The sequence below is a fragment of the Pelophylax lessonae genome (assembly GCF_965119305.1).
Source record: "Pelophylax lessonae genome assembly, chromosome: 5".
NCBI lineage: Eukaryota > Metazoa > Chordata > Amphibia > Anura > Ranidae > Pelophylax > Pelophylax lessonae.
Window position 1 is genome coordinate 389,772,951 of NC_138772.1, and position 23,109 is coordinate 389,796,059.

The 23,109-nt window shown below is 43.3% G+C and overlaps 1 protein-coding gene across 1 annotated transcript in view; it reads right to left on the reverse strand.

Moving 5' to 3' along the window:
- LOC309557016 (A-kinase anchor protein 7-like) overlaps nucleotides 1-23,109 on the reverse strand; it is a gene marked incomplete at both ends in the record, with an annotated part of 168,277 nt that overhangs the window by 77,850 nt on the left and 67,318 nt on the right. The window contains one exon of the mRNA XM_082259619.1: nucleotides 14,490-14,626. Within this exon, the coding sequence (XP_082115745.1) occupies nucleotides 14,490-14,626 (137 nt within the window). The remainder of the gene's footprint in view (nucleotides 1-14,489; nucleotides 14,627-23,109) is intronic.

The following is a 23,109-nucleotide window of genomic DNA, read 5'->3' on the forward strand; positions in this document are numbered from 1 at the left end:
GACATGCTACAGAGCTGAAACTTCACAGGTACACTTCTTAGACCCCCCAGACAATAAATCCAAAGAATTTTTTTTTTTTTAAGTTTTTTTTTTTTTTAAGTTTTCCAATAATTGTCTCTCTATCAAAAATGACAATTTTTAAGAACTTTTTTGTGTGATTTTGTGTCTAGGGGGTCTAAAAAGTGTGCCTGTGAAGTTTCAGCTCTGTAGCATGTCCAGAACCAGAAAAAAAGATAATTTTTCAGTAGAGCAGGGATGGTGGGAACCCCTTTTACACCTATATGAATTTTGTTTCTGGTTCTGGACATGCTACATATATATATATATATATATATATATATATATATATATATATATATATATATATATATATTAAAAAAATACTCAAATACCAGCCCTCAAAGGGGCTTTTGGGGACAATATATATACCACAGAACAAAAAAAATTACACAAATACCAGCCCTCAAAAGGGCTTTTGGGGACAATAGATATATATATATATATATATATATATATATATGTATATATATATCTCCAAAAAAAACCTCAAATACCAGCCCTAGGAAGGGCTTTTTGGGGTGCTGTCCTTACAGCAGGAGTGTACCAAGAACACTGGCTAACAAGACCGGGAACTGTCCCTAGCTATAACAACAGCAGCAGCACCAGCACTTTCCCTGCTCTCAGTAACACAGAAATGATCTAAAATGGATGCTGCCCTTGCTTATTTATAGGAGGTGGGAGGGTGTGGGAGGGAGGTATGCTGATTGGCCTGGAATGGGTCTGCTGACTGTGATGTTCAGGGTCAAAGTTTGCCTCAATGATGAAGTATAGGAGGCGGACCAAACATCGCATATGTTCGCCCGCAGCGGCGAACGCGAACATGCGAAGTTCGCCGGGAACTGTTCGCCGGCGAACAGTTCTGTACATCTCTATCCCTCAATTCTATCCGGACACAAATGATTTTTGCCTGTCTGTCCCTAATCAGCAGCCAGCAGGTATGATGTGTGCTCTGTCCCTGAACTACACAGCAGAATGACGCAGCGGCGCTGGCTCGAACTTCTAAAGACTTGGTCACATGCTTCAGATGGCCAATCAAAGCTACTAATTCATTTGTAGGCATGGCTGGGATGGCTTAAGGCACACCAGTTAAACGCTTGTTGATTGGCTGTTGAAAGCGCGCCAATGCATACAAAACACGGAAATAAAATGACCGAACACGGATTTTTACTCGAATATACAGTAAAGTTTTCGGGTCCGTGTTCGGGTAACAAAAATCCAATTATTCGGTACGAACACGAACAATACAGTCCGTGTTCGCTCAACCCTATTCCTGGCATATCATCAAGCAATTTTGTATATATCCTCATGTGCTCCAAGCCTGTTAGAGGGCTTTCAACATACAATGATTGACACTCTGATACAACAGAGGTCTTATTCAATATCGACAATATTTAAATTATTAAAAGATGAATTGCTTCCTCCTTCCACAGATAGAATTTTTGAAAAGTGGCATATAGACTTCCCTGGAGTAGAGTTTTCACACCTGATACTGATACAGGGCTATAGGCATATCAGGAAACTTACGGTGAACGAAATATGGAGAGAGACCCATTTCAAATGTATCCATAAAGCCTATATTCCCGCCCTCTTCACTAAAGACAAGAGAACTAAAGCTGTATGTCCTCTCTGTATGTCAATGAGGCCCACATTGGCTCATAGATTTTGGCACTGTCCTAGAGTGATTCCATCCTGGGATAGAGTGGCGTACTATGCCAATGTGGTAATGAATACCTGCCTACGGAAATCTCCACAACTTATGTTATTTGGAATTAACTTGCCGAACAATATTGCTCAGACAAACCTACTGCCTACTGTCCCTCCGTTGACACATTTATTTTATTTGGCGGCTAAGAGGATCATCTTAAAATCATGGATCCAGCCTAGTCCCCCTACTCTATCTGCTCTTAAAAAGGGAGCTTCGGTTACTTTTGTATAGGGAACGTATGGATACAGTCCTACAACATCATATTTCTACAAAAATGTTCTTCGACAAGTGGCAACCCTTTATAGAGCAAGAACTCGCGGAAGCGGATATTCAACATTTTATGAAACCTTTTAGATACACAGACTGGTATTTAAAGGCAGAATTAGAACAAACTTTGGGAAAATTAAAGATTAGCGATCCATAGATCTGAACAATACAAACACCCTTTTTCTTAAATTGATTAATGGACTTATTCTCTGTTTATATGAAGGCCTTATATAGCTATACAGACGTATGTAGTGGTGACAGACCAATATTCTAGGATATATATGGGAATATCTACCTCGAATAGTAATAGTAAAAAACAAAAATCAAATCGGACCAGCCTATATTAATATGTTAAGATGTTGAGAAATTATATTTTCCTGACAGACTCCATGGCAGCACATATATGGGTAGGCTCCGCCTCCTCCTACCCTATAGGACCCCACTCCCATAAATTTTTGCTCCAAGCCAGGAGCCGTGTTCCTTTTTTGTCCTCCTTCCGCAAGAGAAGTCTTACCTTATAGGATGCGTTTTCTTACATACCTGGTGGCGTGTGGCTTTCCTTGATGGTGCCTTTTCTACCTTAGTCCAGCAATCTCAGTACTACTGGGTGGACCCGGGCAATTTGAAATGATGCCGGAAGATGCCATAAATCCTGAATGAGAGGTGGGCTGCATCGCTTGGCCAAACGTCCTTGCTACTAGCGGGAGGCCCTTATGCCCTGACGCACACGCTAGTCTCCGGTTGAGGAGCGTTCCAGGTCCTTCTGTCGGTATTGGTGGTAATGTATTGCTTACTTTATATTTTATATCGTTTTGCTTCCTGGTTAGTATGGTGGCTGGAGCGCTCCTGCGTTCCAGGCCGTCGCTCTCGGCTCCTCCCCCCGCCTCCTGATTCCCAGTTGGGTGTTCATTGTGAGGCTTGGTTCCTAAGTGGTCTGCGCATGAGCGCACGCCACTTCCAGTCCTCCATGACGCGGTGGCGTCGGGGGGGGGGGCGTGGCTTTACGGCTCCCGGGAAATTTAAACAGCTGATGGAGCTGTCATTCTTGGGATGTCTGTGGGCTTTTGCGGCGGCTTCCCCACGCTGTGTCTCTGCCTGTGTTTGGTAAGTCCTGTGCTGGGTCAGTCCTGCTTGAATGGGGGAGGGGAAAGGCGGCTATGGGAAGGTAAGATTGAGTTCTTACATCCTTCCTATTGCAGGTTATCTCGCTGTGATTTGCAATGGATGCCTCACCGCCCCCCGGTGGCCAGTCCCTGCGCAACAGGTGAGCTTTAGCTTTTAACTCTCGCTTGTCTGCCAGCTGGCTTACTGTAGCCTGAGCTTTTCTTTCCTTTGTTTTCAGCCCTTTTAGGTCTGACCAACGTCCTGCATCGGGATCAAAGGATAGATCACCTTCAGGCCATCACCATGCATCATCCAAATCCAGGCACCATAGATCCAGGTCTAGGTCTAGACGCCATGATGATTGTCCAAGCCGGTCTTCCTGCCATGCTGACCGCCCCGCACACAAATCTTGCTGGGGTTGTAGGGCTGTAGTCCCTGAGGATAGATCCTTGTGTGATGCCTGCTATTCTCGGGCAATCAAGGAAAAACAAGTCCCAGATCCACCAGTGGAAACCCTGGTCAGGCGGATCGTGCAAGAATCCTTAAGGGATTGGGATCCCAACCGGCTGTCTGGTCATACAGCTGATACTCCAGTTCTCCCTCAGATGGAAGACGTAGAGCCAGGCACTTCCCAGCCGAGTCGCTTCTCGGATTCCTCTGAAAGTGAGGATGACCTAGAAGACCAAAGTTCAGGCTTTGATTTTGCCATGATTTCTCCGCTAGTGAGAGCGGTAAAAGAGGCGTTAAAATGGGAAGAGCCAGCAGATTCCCCGGCAAAACAGAAAAAATACTTTAAACACCTCAAGAAAGAACGGGATCATTTCCCTTTTCTGAGTGAGCTGGGGGAAATCATTACAGACGAATGGCATGGAGTTGAAAGAAAGAATTCCTTATTGTCCAAATTTTCCAGGTTATATCCTTTTAAGACCGACAAAGTGAAGCATCTTGATTCTGCACCTACAATAGACGCAGCCTTGATGAGGCTAGTCAAACACGTTACCCTACCTTTGGAAGATTCCGTCTCATTTAAAGATGGTCTGGATAGACGAATTGATACGGATCTCAAAAAGATCTGTTAGCTGGTATGACCTGCAAGCCAGCCCTAGCCCTAGCAGCCACATCCAAAGCTATGGAGGCTTGGGTAGATAACGTGGAGACCACACTGCAAGGTGTCTCAGAGGAAGCAGCCAGAAGCTCGGCTGTGTATGAACTAAGGTTGGCAACGGCCTTTTTGGGAGAGGCTTCCATTGATATCATTCGCCTGGTGGCGCGGGTCATGCTCTCTTCTGTCACGGCCAAACGTGCTTTATGGTTACGTCCCTGGCTGGCCGATCCTGCTTCCAAACAAGCCTGGTGCAGGATTCCGTTTGAGGGTGCGTCCCTTTTTGGCAACAAACTGGACAGTGCCATTACCCATGCCACTGGTGGTAAATCAGGTTTCCTCCCTCAAGATCGCCGTTTGCTTGACCGCAGAAGATTTCAGCACAAACCAAGTTCGGATCGATCCAGAGAAGCTCGCTCTTACAGGCCTGGACGTGAGTTCAGAAAGAATTGGAAAAGATCTCAACCTACAGGTCAGAAGTTCAACAAGGGAACACCTTCTAGTGGTCGGGAGACCACAAAGTCTTTTTGATATCAGGCCTGCTCAAGCGTTGCGAGTAGGCGCTCGTCTACGTCAGTTTGCGCACGTTTGGGCAGCCTCGATTACAGACCAGTGGACCGTCAAGACCGTGTCTCATGGTCACGTTTGGTCTTTCGAAGAAACTCCAATTCTGCGGTTCATCCCTACGGCTCTACCTCGCGTGGAAGAAAAGAAGTCAATTCTTCTGTCATACGTAGATTCCCTGATCTCTCAAGGTGCTGTCATCCCAGTTCCGGCCGAAGAAAGGTTTCAAGGCCTTTATTCACCTCTATTCATGGTGCTAAAGAAAAACGGTTCTTGGAGGCCGGTCATAGACCTGACTCATCTGAACTCTTTCATAAAGAAAGAGAGGTTCAGGATGGAGACACTCTTCACTATCCGCCAAGTGGTGCAACCAGAAGATTGGATGATCTCCATAGATCTAAAAGATGCCTATTTCCATGTCCCAGTGGCAGCAGAACTACAAAAATGTCTTCGCTTTGCCGTGGGTCAAGTGCATCTCCAGTTTACCTGTCTCCCTTTCGGGCTTACCACCTCACCTCGAGTCTTTTCAAAGATCTTACTGGCTATTGTAGCTCTGATCAGATCGAAAGGGATTCGACTGTTTCACTACTTAGACGATCTGCTTCTTCTTTCTCAAGACCAAGCACAGATTCTGCAACACAGATCTCAGGTAATCTCCACCCTTCAAGAATTCGGGTGGCTCTTGAATCTGGAGAAAAGCCATCTGGATCCGACAAAATCCTTGATCTTCCTGGGGGCACTCTTCAACACCTCCAGAGGCACCATCTCTCTTCCAGTGGAGAAGATTCCGGTGATCCGCAGCAGAATACAACCGGCAATGTCAACCCCTTATCTTCGGGCATCACAGTGTCTGAAAATAATAGGGACCATGGTCTCCACGGCCCCCATGGTCAAGTGGGCACAGTGGAGGATGAGGCCCTTTCAAATCGGTTTCCTCCGCCAATGGAGCTCCGGGAATCCAGACACTCCTGTACGGATAACATCCTCTATGAGGGCGAGTCTGTCTTGGTGGCTACAACGGGAAAATCTCCTGAATTGTCATTCAATCGTTTCCGTTCCTTGGATCGTTGTGACATCGGATGCCAGCCAGACGGGCTGGGGTGCGCACTGCCTGTCAGAGGTGGCCCAGGGCAGGTGGGACTTTCCCACCCTCGGGTTGGTCTCAAATGTCCTGGAGCTTCGGGCAGCTTTTCGTGCCATCATGGCTTTCCGTCACTTGGTGAAAGGGTCCTCGGTCCTCCTACGGCTAGACAATATGACGGCGGTCGCATATATCAAGAGGCAAGGGGGCACCCGCAGTTCCTCCCTTCTGGAAGAAGTGAAACCGATCATGGCATGGGCCCAACGGAATCTTTCCAATCTATCAGCTGCTTATCTTCCAGGAGTCCAGAACGTTCAGGCAGATTTTCTGTCAAGAACCAATCTAGACAACAACGAATGGTCTCTTCATCCAGAAACCTTCAAGTGGGTCATCTCTCTGGGGATTCTTCCGGAGGTAGACCTGTTTGCCTCTCCAAACAATGCCAAACTGACGAAATTCTACTTGAGATGGCGTTACCCCCAAGCCTACGGGGTAGATGCTCTGACGGACCACTGGAAGTTCCACAAAGCATATGCTTTTCCCCCGGTCCCAGTGATATTCAAGTTCCTGCAGAGACTCAGGAGAGAGAGGGTAGAAGTCATAGCAATTCTTCCGTTTTGGCCAAGGAGGCCCTGGTTTCCTCTGCTGCTCCAACTGAGCTTTCGGGATCCTGTTCCCCTGCCATTCAGGCCGGACCTTCTATCTCAGGGTCCAGTGCTGCATCCATGCCCAGCGCAGTTACATCTCATGGCATGGTCCTTGAAAGGGAAAGACTAAAAGCTCTTGGCTGTCCAAGTGCGGCAATGTCCACAATGATGAGTGCCAGGAGACCGGGCACCAACAAAGTCTACGAGAGGATCTGGTCTAAGTTTGAGGATTACATGTCTAATGAGTCCGATTCCATCACTAATCCTAAGATCCATCACATTCTGGGGTTCCTCCAGACAGGCTTAGACCTATCCCTGGCTGTTGGCTCTCTCAGAGTACAGATCTCAGCAATCTCTGCCTTCACGGGGACCTCATGGGCAAAACATCCTCTGGTCCGGCAGTTTTTCAGAGGTGCGTCAAGAATGAGACCTCCCAGGAAACCCAGGTTCCCCAAATGGGACCTTCCACTAGTCCTTGAGTTTCTCTCAGCAACAGTTTTGGAACATGGAGATTCCTTCTTCCTTAAGAATCTGTCTATGAAGACGGCCTTTTTAGTAGCCATCACATCGGCTAAACGTGTCTCTGAAATTAGTGACCTGGGTTGCAAAGAACCTTTTCTGACATTTTTTCCTGATCGGGTCGTCCTGGTCCCTATGCTAGGGTCCAATCCGAAGGTAAATTCAGTTTTTCATGTCAACCAAGAGATTGTTTTACCTACATTCAAGTCTCAAGATGACCAGAGTACCCATCCGTTGGATGTGGGCGAAGTCCTTCAAACATACTTGAAGTTCACAGCTTCCTTTCACAAGTCAGACTATCTATTTGTTCTCTTTTATGGAAAGAACAGAGGCAAGAGGGCTTCTTCCAGAACAATTTCTAGCTGGATAGTTCAGACCATCCAGTGGGCATATAGAGCCAAGGGACTGGCTCCTCCGGAAGTGGTGACGGCTCATTCCACCAGAGGGATTTCTACGTCTTGGGCGGCTTCCCTTCATGTTGCACCAGATGTCATTTGCAGAGCGGCCTCATGGTCCTCAATTAACACTTTCATGTCACACTATTGTGTTGAACCTGCTTCTTTATCCTCAGTTGATTTTGGTTTAAAAATTTTGTCTGTTGACGGTGCAAATTAAACCTATTTCTGTTTGACCAGCAGTTGCCCACCCGGGTGTGTATGGCTAGTTATTTCCCATACGTGTGCTGCCATGGAGTCTGTCAGGAAAACGGAAAATTTATATCAATACTTACCGTAATTTTCCTTTCCTGATAGAACTCCATGGCAGCAGGAGTTCCCTCCCATCTGCTGGAGTAGTCTATATATGGAACACGGCTCCTGGCTTGGAGCAAACATTTATGGGAGTGGGGTCCTATAGGGTAGGAGAGGAGGCGGAGCCTACCCATACGTGTGCTGCCATGGAGTTCTATCAGGAAAGGAAAATTACGGTAAGTATTGATATAAATTTTCCGTTTTCCTTCCCCCCCTCCCTCCCTCTTCTCTTTCTTTTTTTTTTTTTTTTTTTTTTCTTCTTTTCATTTACTATAGATCATAGATTTTGATATTGTGATTAGTTTTCTTATATGTTTTGTATGACTTGTTGGTTATAAAAAAAATTAATAAAAAAGGAGATTAAAAAATATATTTCATATACAACGATTGTATATTTTATCTATCCATCCACCTTTTTTTTTTTTTTTTCAATTAAAAATCCTTTTTATTGGTCATGTAATGTTCTAATTTTCTGAGATACAAAAATTTTGGGTTTTCACTAGCTGTAAGCCATACTCCTCAAAATAAAAGAAAGAAATGCTTGAAATATATCTGTGTAGCAAATCTGTATAAAAATATAGGAGTCTCAATTTTTGAATTGAATTACTAAAATAAAAAAAACTTAAAATAAACTTTTTGATGATATTATAATGTTATGAGATGCACCTGTATAAAATGTAATATATAATCATGTTTTATCATCACATGAACGGTGTTATTTTGTTATTAGATACTGACATATATATATATATATATATTTTTTTTTACCATTATTTCCAATGGGAATAATCATATTTTTTCTGTTTATGCTGGTCGTAGATGTGATTTAAAATAAATTTCTATACAAAATCATACTCCATATAAACATACAGGTGCATCTCATAAAATTAGACTATCAGAAAAAAGTTAATTAATTTCAGTATTTCCATTCAAAAAGTGAAACTCAATTTTATATAGATGCGTTATACACAGAGTGATATATTTCATGAGTTTTTCTTTTAAATTTTGATGTCAAACAGCTAGTGAAAACCCAAAATTCAGTAGCTCAAAAAATTAGAATGTTACCAGTAAGACCAATAAAAAAAAAAAAAAGTTTTAAGACAGAAACGTTGGTTTACTGAAAAGTATGTCCATTTACAGTAGTATGCACCCAATACATGGTTGTGGCTCCTTTTGAATTACTGAATAAGTGGAGCATGGAGGCGATCAGCCTGTGGCACTGCTAAGGTGTTATGGACCAACACCAACATCACAGACTGGAAAATGTTTCATTTGGAAATCAAGGTCCCATAGTCTGGAGGAAGAGTGGAGAGGCACAGAATCCAAGTTGCATGAGGTCCAGTGTGCAGCTTGCACAGTCTGTGATGATTTGGGGAGCCACGTCATCTGCTGGTGTTGGTCCACTGTGTTTTATTAAGTTCAAAGTCAACGCAGCCCTCTACCAGGAAATTCTATTGCACGTCATGCTTCCCTTAGCTGACCAGCCTTATGGAGATGCTGAATTCAATTTTCCAGCAGGGCTTGCCACCTTCTCACACTGTCAAAAGTACTAATACCTGGTTTAATGATCATGGTATCACTGTTCTTGATTGGCCAGCAAACTCGCCTGACCTAAACCCCATAGAGAATCTGTGGCGTATTGTCAAGAGGAAGATGAGACCCCCCAGACACAACAATGCAGACAAGCTAAAGGCCACTATCAAAGCAACCTGGCCTCCACTGCCTGCCGCATTGATGCAGCAATTCATGCAAAAGGAGCCCTGACCAAGTATTGAGTGCATACTATACTGTACATGGACATACTTCTTTGTAAGCCAACATTTCTGTATTAAAAATCCTTTATTGGTCATGTAAATTTCTAATTTTCTGAGATACAAAATGTTGGGTTTTCAGTAGCTGTAAGCCATAATCATCAAAATCAAAGAAAGAAATGCTTGAAATATATCACTCTGAGTAACAAATCTATATAAAATATGGGAGTTTCACTTTTTGAATTGAATTACTGAAATAAACTTTTTGATGATATTCAAATGTTATGGGATGCACCTGAATAAAATTGGATATATAATCATGTTTTATCATCACATGAATTCTGTTTTTTTGTGATTAGATACTGACTTTATACTATTTTATGGGAAAGAATAATCTTCTCCATTCATTTATAAAGGGATGGTTACTTACGGTTTTCATATACAACGGAATACATTTCCATATTATATGATTTAAAAATTCTGTAGATACCTTTATGTGACAGGATACCAACCATTTTCATACATTGTTTTTATACTAGATTCACTTTTAATGTAAATTTGATATTTATTTTTCCTGCCATTATATTGTATAAAATTTGTTATGGTTGACCGCAGTCTTCCCTTTCAACATCCCACCTACACTTGGGCACTGCAGGGTTAACTGCGGCTAATTTAGAACTCCTCAAGATAGGCTTAGTGGTTAGAATGACTAAAGAGGGGGGCATAAGGTGGAAACGCGATTAGCTCCTGCATAGTCGGCATCTGACGGATGCCTTGATAGTTTTATTTACTCATGGTGGCTCCCCAATACCTCTGCATCGAGTCTCGCACCAAATCTGTCATCTCAGCGGCTCCAGCCTGAATTGGACTCCCCACTGGCGTCCCTACTTGGAGCTAGTTACATGCCAATTTCCACTGACATTTTGTGAGTGCAATTTTAAATCATTTTTCACATAATAAACCTGCTACAATATTGGTGGCTTGGTGGCTTTCCATCCCCTTCCCTTCTTCTATTGGGGTGCTCAGGTTTCCAGCCCACTCTAGGAGGCAGCATTGCTTCTACCAGCAGTGTCAGCTACAGACTGTCCTTCATTCATAGCTTATACCTCCACAATTAGCTTCCAAGTGTATTAACATAAACATACAGCTGCAAGAAAAAGTATGTGAACCCTTTGGAATGATATGGATTTCTGCACAGATTGGTCATAAAATGTGATCTGATCACCATCCAAGTCCCGACAATAGACAATCACTGTCTGCTTAAACTAATAGCACACAAAGAATGAAATGTTGCCACGTTTTTATTGAACACACCATGTAAACATTCACAGTGCAGGTGGAAATAGTATGTGAACCCCTAGACTAATGACATCTCCAAGAGCTAATTGAAGCGAGATGTCAGCCAACTGGAGTCCAATCAATGAGATGAGATTGGAGGTGTTGGTTACAAGCTGCCCTGCCCTATAAAAAAACACACACCAGTTCTGGGTTTGCTTTTCACAAGAAGCATTGCCTGATGTGAATGATGCCTCGCACAAAAGAGCTCTCAGAAGACCTACGATTAAGAATTGTTGACTTGCATAAAGCTGGAAAGGGTTATAAAAGTATCTCCAAAAGCCTTGCTGTTCATCAGTCCACGGTAAGACAAATTGTCTATATTTGGAGAAAGTTCAGCACTGCTGCTACTCTCCCTAGGAGTGGCCGTCCTGTAAAGATGACTGCAAGAGCACAGCGCAGACAGCTCAATGAGGTGAAGAAGAATCCTAGAGTGTCAGCTAAAGACTTACAAAAGTCACTGGCAAATGCTAACATCCCTGTTAGCGAATTTACAATACGTAAAACACTAAACAAGAATGGATTTCATGGGATGATACCACAGAGGAAGCCACTGCTGTCCAAACAAAACATTGCTGCACGTTTACAGTTTGCACAAGAGCACCTGGATGTTCCACAGCAGTACTGGCAAAATATTCTGTGGACAGATGAAATCAAAGTTGATTTGTTTGGAAGAAACATGCAACACTATGTGTGGCGAAAAAGAGGCACAGCACACCAACATCAAAACCTCATCCCAACTGTGAACTATGGTGGTGGGGGCATCATGGTTTGGGGCTGCTTTGCTGCATCAGGGCCTGGAAGGATTGCTATCAAAAATTAATTCCCAAGTTTATCAAGACATTTTGCAGGAGAACTTATGGCCATCTGTCTACCAGCTGAAGCTCAATAGAAGATGGGTGTTGCAACAGGACAATGACCCAAAGCATAGAAGTAGATTAACAACAGAATGGCCTAAACAGAAGAAAATACGCCTTCTGAAGTGGCCCAGTCAGAGTCCTGACCTCAAAACGATTGAGATGCTGTGGCATGACCTCGAGAAAGCGATTCACACCAAACATCCCAAGAATATTGCTGAACTGAAACTGAGTTCTGTAAAGAGGAATGGTCCGGAATTACTCCTCATCGTTGCGCACGTCTGATCTGCAACTACAGGGAACGTTTGGTTGAAGTTATCGCTGCCAAAGGAGGTTCAACCAGTTATTAAATCCAAGGGTTCACATACTTTTTCAACCTGCACTGTGAAGGTTTACATGGTGTGTGCAATAAAAACATGGCAACATTTAATTCTTTGTGTGCCATTAGTTTAACCACATCCCGCCCGCCCTATAGCAGATTGACGGCGGGATTGTGGTTGTATTATCCTGACCGGATGCCATATGACAGCGGCAGGATAATACAGCTCTGCGCGCCCCCTCGGTGATCAGCCTGACACCCTGCATCTCCGATCTTGGTAAAGACGTAGGCTCTTTACCATGTGACCAACCGTGTCCAATCACGGCTGGTCACATAGTAAACAGGAAGAGCCATTGATTGGCTTTCCTTAGTTCGTGCCTGACAGGCACGAGTAAAGGAGCGCCGGTCGGCGGCTCCCCTGACGGGGGGGGGGGTTGGTAACTGGTAATCAGATCATTGATTACCAGTGCAGACCCTCGGGGGGGGGGTGCCACTAGAACCACCAGGGATGCCCACCCATGACCCCAGGGATGCCCACCATGACCCCAGGGATGCCCACTATGGCCACCAGGGATGGCAATCAGGGCTCAGGGAGCCCCCATTGCCCTCCCCATCAGTGCTGCCCACCAGTGCCCATCAATGCCATCAGTGTCGCCCACCAGTGCCGCCTATCAGTGTCCATTAGTGCCCATCAGTGCAGCCCGTCAGTGCCGATAAGTGCCGCCTATCAGTGCCCACCAGTGCCGCCTATCAGTGCCCATCAGTGCCACCTATCAGTGCCCATCAGTGCCACCTATCAGTGCCCATCATTGCCGCCTATCAGTGTCCACCAATGCTGCATATCAATGCTACCTATCAGTGCCACATATCAGTGCCTATCAGAGCCACATATCAGTGCCGCCCATCAGTGCCACCCCATCAGTGCCACCCCATCAGTGCAGGAAAAACGTATTTATTTACAAAACTGTATAACAAACAAAAAACTTTTTTTTCTTTTTTCAAACTTTTCGGTCTTTTTTTGTTTAGCAAAAAGGAAAAAACCCAGAGGTGATCAAATACCACCAAAAGAAAGCTCTATTTGTGGGGGGAAAATGACATAAATTTGGTGTAGGTAAAGTGTTGCATGACCACGCAATTGTCATTCAAAATGCAACAGCGCTAAAAGGGGAAAATTGGCCTGGGCAGGAAGGGGGTGAAAGTGCCCGGTATTTAAGTGGTTAAACAGACTGTCATTGTCTATTGTTGTGACTTAGATGATGATCAGATCACATTTTATGACCAATTTGTGCAGAAATCCATGTCATTCCAAAGGGTTCACATACTTTATCTTGCAGCTGTATGCATCTGTAAATTCTACTGGCTTATGACCTATAAGTGTTTTTTTATATGCACAGGATGACAGCTCCTGGATCAGACACCCTTTATTTTATGTAAAATCAATCCCTCATACACTATTCAATTGTGTTTGTATACAATTATCCCTTGTTTGCAGCAAGTGCAGCGCTGAGTGAAAGCCAAAGATTGTTTTTTTTTTTAAAAGAGGAACTGCAGTCTGCTCATATATTTTGTAATAAAAACATCTTTGTCATTCTGGAGCTTCCCTCCAACCACTTTGCTTATTATTTTATATATACTGTGACTTGTTCTGTATTCTGTACTTGCCATATATGCTGCAGAAATCCCCCCCCCCCCCTCCACTAAGTCTGGCTGCAGCCATTTTAACTGTGGGCAGCTGAAGCTGCTGCCTGTTCACTTCCTAGATTTTTCACAGAAACACACATATATCCCAACAGACACGCACATACATATATACAGACACACTAATACCACTGCTTGACTGCACATTTCTCCTCTCTTGATAAATACTCATATGCATCTCTGAAGTCTCCCGTTTTTCCCACCCTCACCCAGCCCCCTCCAGCTCTGCAGCTTTCCTTGGCTTTCCTTTGACTCATCCCTCCATGCTTGCTGGCAAACTCTCATGAGAGTTAGAGAGAGAGAGGGCTGTGCATGATGTCATTAGCCTAGGCCAATTACCAGACAAGGAGGAAGTGGGCTGTATAAAAGGTATTTACTGGCAGAAAAAAAAATGTTTTACTATCCAAAGTTAAAACAAGGGCAGAGGATTTAACAGATGGAAAGATGAAAAAAAAAAAAAATTAACCAAAGAACCGCTTTAAACCGTTTTTTTTTTTTGTTTTGTTTTTTTTTAATGTAGTACATAGTACAGTTTGCTGAAGTGAACTGTTGGAACATTAAACTCAATAAACATGTTATATGATCGAAGAGTATCGATCACTACTGCTCTGTGACTCTTAGTGCTCCTAATAGCAATGTGCTAGTAATGTATGTGTGTAAAGCAGTGCAAAAGAGCATATCAAACGCCACTAAGTACATTACTAAAGCTTATTGACATTTGTCATTCTTACCTTCTCACTTCTTCTTCACCTTTCAGATGCGCTACTAAAATTGTGAGATGTACTCTCTCCGATGGTATTAGGGCCTTTAGTAATTTAGGTTCCTTTAAAAATATGTGTTCTTGAAGATCTTCAATCAAATCTAATATCTGCAGAAAAAAAAATTTATACTGTAATTTTCTTCAATTGTGGAACTCAATTTCAATTCAATAGAAACACCAATATAGCTCCACAAAAAAAATAAAATTATATTAGAATACACAATATATATATATATATATATATATATATATGTATATATATATATATATATATATATATATATATATATATATATATATATATACACACATATATATATATATATATATATATATATACACATACATACATATACATACACATACACATATACATTATATATATATATATATATATATATATATATATATATATATATATATATTGTGGGAGATTAGCTCACAGGGATCACCTTTACCAGCAAAATAAGGTCAGCATGCAGGTAGTTTCTTAAAAGTCTCGTGGGTTGCCAGCTTTATTCAGCAGAGGTTTGCCAATATGAAACAAACAACAAAACAGTAAAATAAATCCTTGCCGTCCGGCGCTAAACTATACAGGAATTTTCCTCACTATACAGTGTGGGGCTGGTCCCCATCACCGACAAAACATATTGCAAAGCAAACCTTTCAAAGTCCAAACAGAGCTCCTCTCTCAGATCCCCTTCGGAGTCTCAGGCCAGAGCATTTCTGTGCTCTTTTTCTGTTAATTTAACCACTTTACCACTAGAGCATTTTGCTGTCTTACGTCTGGGCCACTTTTTGCGATTCGGCGCTGTGCGACTTTAACTGACAATTGCGCGGTCATGCGACGCCGTACCCAAACGAAATTTACGTCCTTTTTTTCCCACAAACAGAGCTTTCTTTTGGTGGTGTTTGATCACCTGTGCGATTTTTACTTTTTGCGCTATAAACAAAAAAATGCGTTTATTTTGAAAAAATAAAATATTTTTAACATTTTTTTATATGAAATTCCCCCCAAAAAAGATGTAAAAACCAACTTTTTTTAAAATTTTTGGCCAATTTGTTTTCTGCTACCCATGTTTGGTAAAAAAAAAAAAAATCGCAATAAGCGTATTTTGATTGGTTTGCGCAAAAGTTATTGCGTTTACTAACTAAGGAAAAGATTTATGTCATTTTTGGTGTTTTTTTTTTTTAACAAGTAATGGCGGCGATCTGCGATTTTTTTGCGGGACTGCGACATTGCGGCGGACAGATCGGACCCTTGACTGACATTTTTGACACTTTTGGGGGTACCAGTGGCATTACTGCAGTAATCAGTGCTATAAATATGCACTGTTACTGTAAAAATGACACTGGCAGGGAAGGGGTTAATTTTATTGGAGAGGGAGGGGTTAATGTATGCCTGGTGCTTACTAACGTGTGGGGGGGGGGTGACTGAGTGAGCCAGGGACAGATCGGATGTCCAGCTATGCTGAACACTCCGATCTGTCACTCCCTGTCACTTAGGAGATCCGCCCGCTCTGTTTACACAGGCGGGCGGATCTCCAAACTGGATTCCCCGACGATCGGGGAAGAGCAGTGGCGATCGCCGCCGCTCCTCCCCTGGCCCGACTCCCGCTGTGAATGAAAACAGCGGGAGGAGTCTAGCGACGTAGGTCTACGTCGCTAGACGATAACGAGCCACTGTGCCGCAGTAGCAGCACAGTGGCTAGTGTTAAAGTGGTTAAAGTCCACCTGAGCATGGACTAACTTACAATCTCTGGACCGGAACCTAGCCTGTCACAGAGGCTGGAAAAACCCGGGCCGGATTCCGGTTCAGTCTCTCACCACAGAACGTATGCGAGGTGAAATATGGCGATTATCTACTATCTCACCTCGCATACCGTCACAATATATATATATATATACACACACACACACACTATCTCACAAAAGTGAGTACACACACTGCCTTTTATATCTAAACCGCTGGCAACAAGAATGAGTACAACCCTAAGTGAAAATGTCCACAAGGTCTCTGTGGCTGTAAGTTGAGTTATTTTGCACTGTTATACAAGCTGTACACTCACTAGTACAAGTACAAGCTGTACTACTACTACTACTACAAGTGTGTACTCACTTTTGTGAGATCCTGTATAGATTATTATATATATATATATATATATATATATATACACACATATACATATACATATATATATATATACACATATACACACTTTTTTTATTTTTTGTTTTCCAACCACGGGTGTGGTGATTAGCACAGCAGTATATGGTTTTAGTGCAAGAGCAATCAGGCCATCGCACTGGCCATATATAGAACATTCCACAGGGATTGTTGCACATAAGATTTATTGGAAAAAATCCATAAAATACATATTAACCACTTCTGGACCAGAAGCATATTCCCCCTTAATGACCAGGCCATTTTTTTGCAACACTGCTTTATCTTAACTGACAATTGCGTGGTCGTGCAATACTGTACCCAAATAAAATTGATGTATTTTTTTTTTTTAACCCACAAATAGAGCTTTCTTTTGATGTCATTTGATCCTCTGCAATTTTTATTTTTTGTGCTATAAAAAACAAAAAAAAAAAAGTGCGACAATTCTACAAAAAAAAAAAAAAAAAAAACACATTATTTTTTACTTTCTGCTATATAACATTCCCAATAAAAAAAATTAAAAATCTAAATTTTTTCATCATTTTAGGCCAACTTGTATTCTGCTACAAATTCTTGGTAAAAAAAAAAAAAAAAAAATACCAATAAGTGTATATTGATTGGTTTGTGCACAATTGATCACGTCTACAAACTAGGGGGAAGATTTAGGTCTTTTTTTTATTTTACTAGTAATAGCGGTGATCAGTAACTTTTAGAGGGACTTTGACATCGTGGAGGACAGATCGGACACCTAACTGACATTTTTTACACTTTGGGGGGGACCAGTGACATTATAACAGTAATCAGTGCTAAAACTATGCACTGTTACTGTACTAATGACATAGGCAGGGAAGGGGTTAACATCAGGGGCGATAAATGGGTCACTAGAGGGTGCTGTCTAACTGGGGGGGGGGGGCTTGCTGCATGAAAACAGAGACCTGCTTTCCTAAATAAGATGAACACAGGATCCCTGTGTTCGTTACTGACAGTGTTTACAACGGCAGACCGCCGTTTTATTTCCACGGGCAATCACAGCCGCCGGACCCGCTGATTGGCTCCACCTTTTGCCAATGGGAATGTGCCTCCGCTAGCGGTCCCGCAAAGCGGTGTACAGGTACATCGTTTTACGGGACAGAGCTGACCTGTAGCAGTAAAACTATGGCGGCTGGACTCAGCAAGCGGTTAATAAGAAGTATTTTGCATGACAGGTTCGGCTGACATAACGCCCTTCTTCAGAGAGAAATACATCCAAGTTATGTTAACCACTTGCTACCCGCCCGCTATCAAATGGCGGTCTCATGACGGCGCACCAGAACAGTCTCTCTCGTGGCGCCGTGTTGCTAGGACACCGCACGACCCCGAACTCGGTAAAGAGTCAATGACATGACTTTACCCATGTGATCGGCTGTGTCCAATCACAGCTGGTCACATGTAAATGAGGAAGTGCCGTTATTCAGCTCTCCTCGCCTCACGCTGTCAGAGTGTGAGGCGAGGGGAGCCGATCAGCGGCTCCTCCTCATAGGGGAGACAAGTAAAAGTAATCAGGGCACTGATAATCAGTGCCCCGATTACAAAAAAAGGAAATAATGAATTAAATAAATAATTACACAAAATTTAAATAAAGTGCCAATTTCTGCCCACCATCAGTGCCCACAATCAGTGCCCATAGTGCTGCCAATCAGTGCCCATCAGTGCCTGCTCATCTAGGCACTGATGGGCACTGACTGGCAACACTATGGGCACTGATTGTGGGCACTGATGGTGCTGCCCATGAGTGCTCATCAGTGCCCCCCGTCAGTGCCCATCAATGCCACCCGTCAGTGTACATCAATGCCCATCAGTGCCACCCGTCAGTGCCGCCTCTCAGTGCCCATCAGTGCCGCCAATCAGTGCGGCATATTAGTACCTCATCAGTGCCACCTCACCAGTGCCCATAAGTGCCACCTCATCAGCGCACATCAGTGAAGGAGAAAAATTTAATTTTCAAAACTTACAGAAAATAAGAAAAACCTTTTTTTCCCCCAAATTTTCTGTATTTATTCTTTTTTTTTCGTAAGAAATAAAAAACCCAGAGGTGATTAAATACCACCAAAAGAAAGCTCTATTTGTGTGAAAAAAAATGATAAAAATTTCATATGGGTATAGTGTAGCATGATTGTGCAATTGTCATTCAAAGTGCGACAGCACTGAAAGCTGAAATATGGCCTGGGCAGGAAGGGGGGGGGGGGGTGAAAGTGCACTGTAAGCAAGTGGTTAAGTATAGACACAAATTGTGGAACTCAATTACAATTCATCAATAGAAACACTAATATAGCTCCACTAGAACTAAGCGCAAAGCTGTTTAACTTTAACAAAAAAGATTTTTATTTTTCCTTAGGCATACACAAAAAAGCTTCCAACAGAAAAAAACAAAATGCAACACAAAAAGTCTGCTTGTCTTCAGCACAACAGCATAAACAAAATATAAGGAAACACACAGTTCATAGAGGGAACTTTACCCCAGGGTTAGCGCAGTCCCAGTCTGTCTATCTGGCAGCTTCCAGCAAACGTGCAGCACTCCAAACAGGTGTCTCTCTCCAACTCCTACTCACACACCATCACACCTAGTACCAGGGCCGCCTTTAAGGATGGGCAAATGGGACAACTGCCCTGGGCCCTGTCATTATTGTGGGGCCCGATATCCAAACATTTGATCCTTGTCACATTGTGCAGCTGTAGCTGAAGGGAAAGGGAACCAGTGATCGGAGGTGTCCATGCCTGACAGCAGAGCTGGCCGAGTGGAGAGACACACTAACAAACAGTGGCAGAGAATGAGTGAGGAAGGATCGAATAGAGGAGACAGTGACATTCCTAAGGTAGCAAAGATAAGAAAAGCGGTGCGAAAGTTACAATTTGAAATAGAACATGTGCTTGGTGGAACTGACGTTTGCTTGCTATTAACATGACTTGGAATACCTGTATGTACATACACTGGTCGGCAAGGATGAGCAGACAGCTGGTAGGTTTTGTAATTAGCAAATCTGAATGAGCTAGTTTGCTCCGCTGAGTTGAACTTTCACTGCTTTAGCTTCTAAAGTAATTTATCTTCGCCTCTCTGCTTACTATGCTCATTGATCGTACGGTTTTGAATTTATTCCTGTTTGGCTTCATTAGCTCCATCTTTTCTGCCATATGTTAAATTCTGCTGCAGTGCAAGACAACACTTCTACTCTGGCAAGGGGACTGCTATGTGAGTTTGTAGCATAATCTATCTAGCAATCAATCAGTGAGCAGTAATTATGTGTAGTAATCGCTAGCAATCAATCGGTAACATTAATGATCTGCAGTAATCTCCAGCAACCAATCAGAGAGCAGTAATGATGTGCAGTAACTTCTAGCAACCAGTGAGTGCTAACTAGGTGTAGTAACCTCCAGCAACAAATCAGTGAGTGGTAATAATGAGCAGTAACCTCTGGCAACTAGTGAGCACTATTATGTGCTGTAACCTCTAGGAACCAATCAGTAATGATGTGCACTAACCTGTAACAACCAATGGGTGAGCAGTAATTATGTGCAGTATCCGCTAGCAACCAGTGACCGGTATTGATGTGCAGTGAACTCTAGCAACCAATCAGTGAGCAAGAGCAGTAAGGTTTTGCCGTAACCTCTAGCAAGCAATGGGTGAGCAATAATGATGTACATTAACCTATAGGAACCAATCAGCGAGCGGTAATGGTGTGCAGTAATCTCCAGCAGCCAACCCCAGTGAGTGGGAGCAGTAAGGTTTTGCAGTAAACTCTAGCAAAGTATAGCTGAGCAATAATGATGTGCAGTAAGAAAATGTTCGCCCAGGGCCCATTCAATATCAAAGACGCCCTGCCTAGTACTACTTCCTATTTGAAGTGCTGCTTCCTCAGGACTCTTAACCCTGTGTGGACTGAAGTCCCTTTTCGCACCCAAATGTCACTTCAGGGCCTCCAAAATCCAGGCCCCAAATACCAGTCTATTACTCTCTAGTAATACAGAGAGGACTGCAAGTCAGTCTTTTCCTTTACATAAAAAAAGGTAATAATCAGCACAATACTTAGTGTTTCCAGATGGTATCAGTTATGGGTGATAATTTACTCTTATGCATCACAAATTAAGATCCCAATATATCTTCAAATAAAAAGTATAAGTTCAAATAGCATGAAAAGCATATAAAAACACCATCTATGTGAAGCAAGGCTATACAAACTGTTTTCTAATTACATATGTAGCAATATTTCCAGGCCTAAGGCCCAAGGTGGTTCTGCCATCAGTACCGGTAACACTTCAAACACATTTAAGTTGTGAGCCCAGATGTGAGAACTGAGACAATGACCATTCCGGAATCTTTAGTTTGTTTTGTTTTATTGTATTTAGGGGATGGGAGAAGGCAATGAGTAGGTTACTCCTCTGGCTCTTCTAGGCTTAACTGGGACTTTGTACAAAAATGCTCACTAATGCTGTCTTGGCGCCAACTGAATGCCGACTAGCGCTTCCTGACGCTTCAAATGTTGCTTGACTGAATTAGTGCTGGAACCTCGACTTTAACTTGTTTGTTAGCTCAGAAGCTCCAGGACTGTAGAACTCTTGACTCATGATACTCGAGATAGCTCAAAAGTCACTGAACAGCTCCCTCCAACCCTTCACTGGCTGAGGTAGCTCCTTGTCACTACTTGTGCTCCTGCAACTCTCAACTCTGTACACTTCACACTGTACACTGACTTTTCAGGGCCCAAACTGCAGGTACCCCCTCTAATACTTCAGGGTCCTCTCACTAGGCACCCCCTTTAACAGTTAGCCGACTCCTGGATCTCTAGAACCTTCTCCGGAGTGGTCCCCTCTGACACTAGCCAGACCCCCAGGGGCAGTCCACAGTACTCACAACCTTTGTAGGCTTTCCTGGAACTAGACCCCTCTCTCTATCTCCGCTGGTTCTCGGCACTCCGGATCCCCTTTGCAGCTCAGCTTCACTCTCTTTGGATACCCAGGCCGCCACCCGAGACACCCGCTTCCTCTGACAGGAGGAGCGACAGCCGTACTCTCCCACTTGGGACTCTGCTTCCCACCAAAGATGCTGCGTCATGCGTTCCCTCAGAACTTATACCCACTCCCAGAATCCTCTGCGGCAGAATCTGCCTTCTGGGGTAGATACAGGCCTGAGTGTATTTCTGATTGGGTTTCCTCCACTGTCCAATGAGAATCCTCTCTTGGAGCCAGTGGGGAGACTTCCCTCTCAGCAGACACACCTGGGAGACATGACAGCCAGCTGAAGTCATGGCCCTGCTGTTAGGCAGCCAAGTCCCACTATACTTTTAGAGATACAGCATGTTCATATAGCATTATGCTTACCATTTCATTTTAGATAAGGAATGACATCTGTTAAAAGTGACAAAACTCCGTGGTAGGAGGTAAGGCATAGCGATGATACGGCAATGGTCAGAAAGGATTCTGGCACATAGCCGGGAGCCTCCCAATGGGTGAGCATTGGATCGGACCACACTTGAAAAAAGAGCACGCAGGCCCACTGCGAGCCTTGCGCAAGCTCTGAAACGCGTCGTGTCACCACTGTCTCCGGTGACGTCACGCAGCGCACGCTGCGTTCCAGCTTTGTCCCTGGCGCCTAGCCGAACCCGGAAGACGGAGGATCCTCTGGTCAGCGTCTATCCATCCTCGGAGTACACCAGACCAGCACAAGGCTTTCTACTCTCCAGGACCCCTGGACTTACATCTTTCATCTGATGCACCACCGGAGTCTGTACAAGCCTATTATGTCTTCTACCATGTGAGTTGTTATATCATTGTGTTCACGCTCATTCAATAAATACTGCACTTAGAGGGGCTCTGTTGTTTCCTATTGTATCTACCAAAAGCACCGACTTCTCTGTGTCTTCGGAGCCAGCCCTTACAGCAGTATTGTTTATACAGTGAACTTTACCTTTTGGACATTTCTTGGACATATTGCTCATTTGAACTGCATTGTGGACTCACTCCATCTATTTGTGGTCATATTATTTTCCCTCCCCATTTACCCATATAAGAGTAGCGTATTGGCTTTATTTTCAGAAAAACATCTATCCCACCCCGGTCAGCCTATGCCTACAGCGCTTGTGTTTTTTTCCTTTTTATATATTAATTAATGGTGCTCATTAGGGTAGCTCTTACCAAAAAAACAACATAAAATCGGGTCTTGGAAGAAGCCCTCTAGTAGGAAGCAGCGAGGAGGTTACTACTGTGCCTTATTACAGCCATACCTGCATTTTATCATCCTAATAGTAAAGTTAGCACATTAGTTGACTACTAAAGCTCACACAAACAAACAACTTCAAAAACCAGCTGAAAATTCTTAAAAAATAAACAGTATACAAGCCAAAACATATATAAAATTATTATGTTGTAAATCGGAGGGAGTCGTCAGGGTATCAAA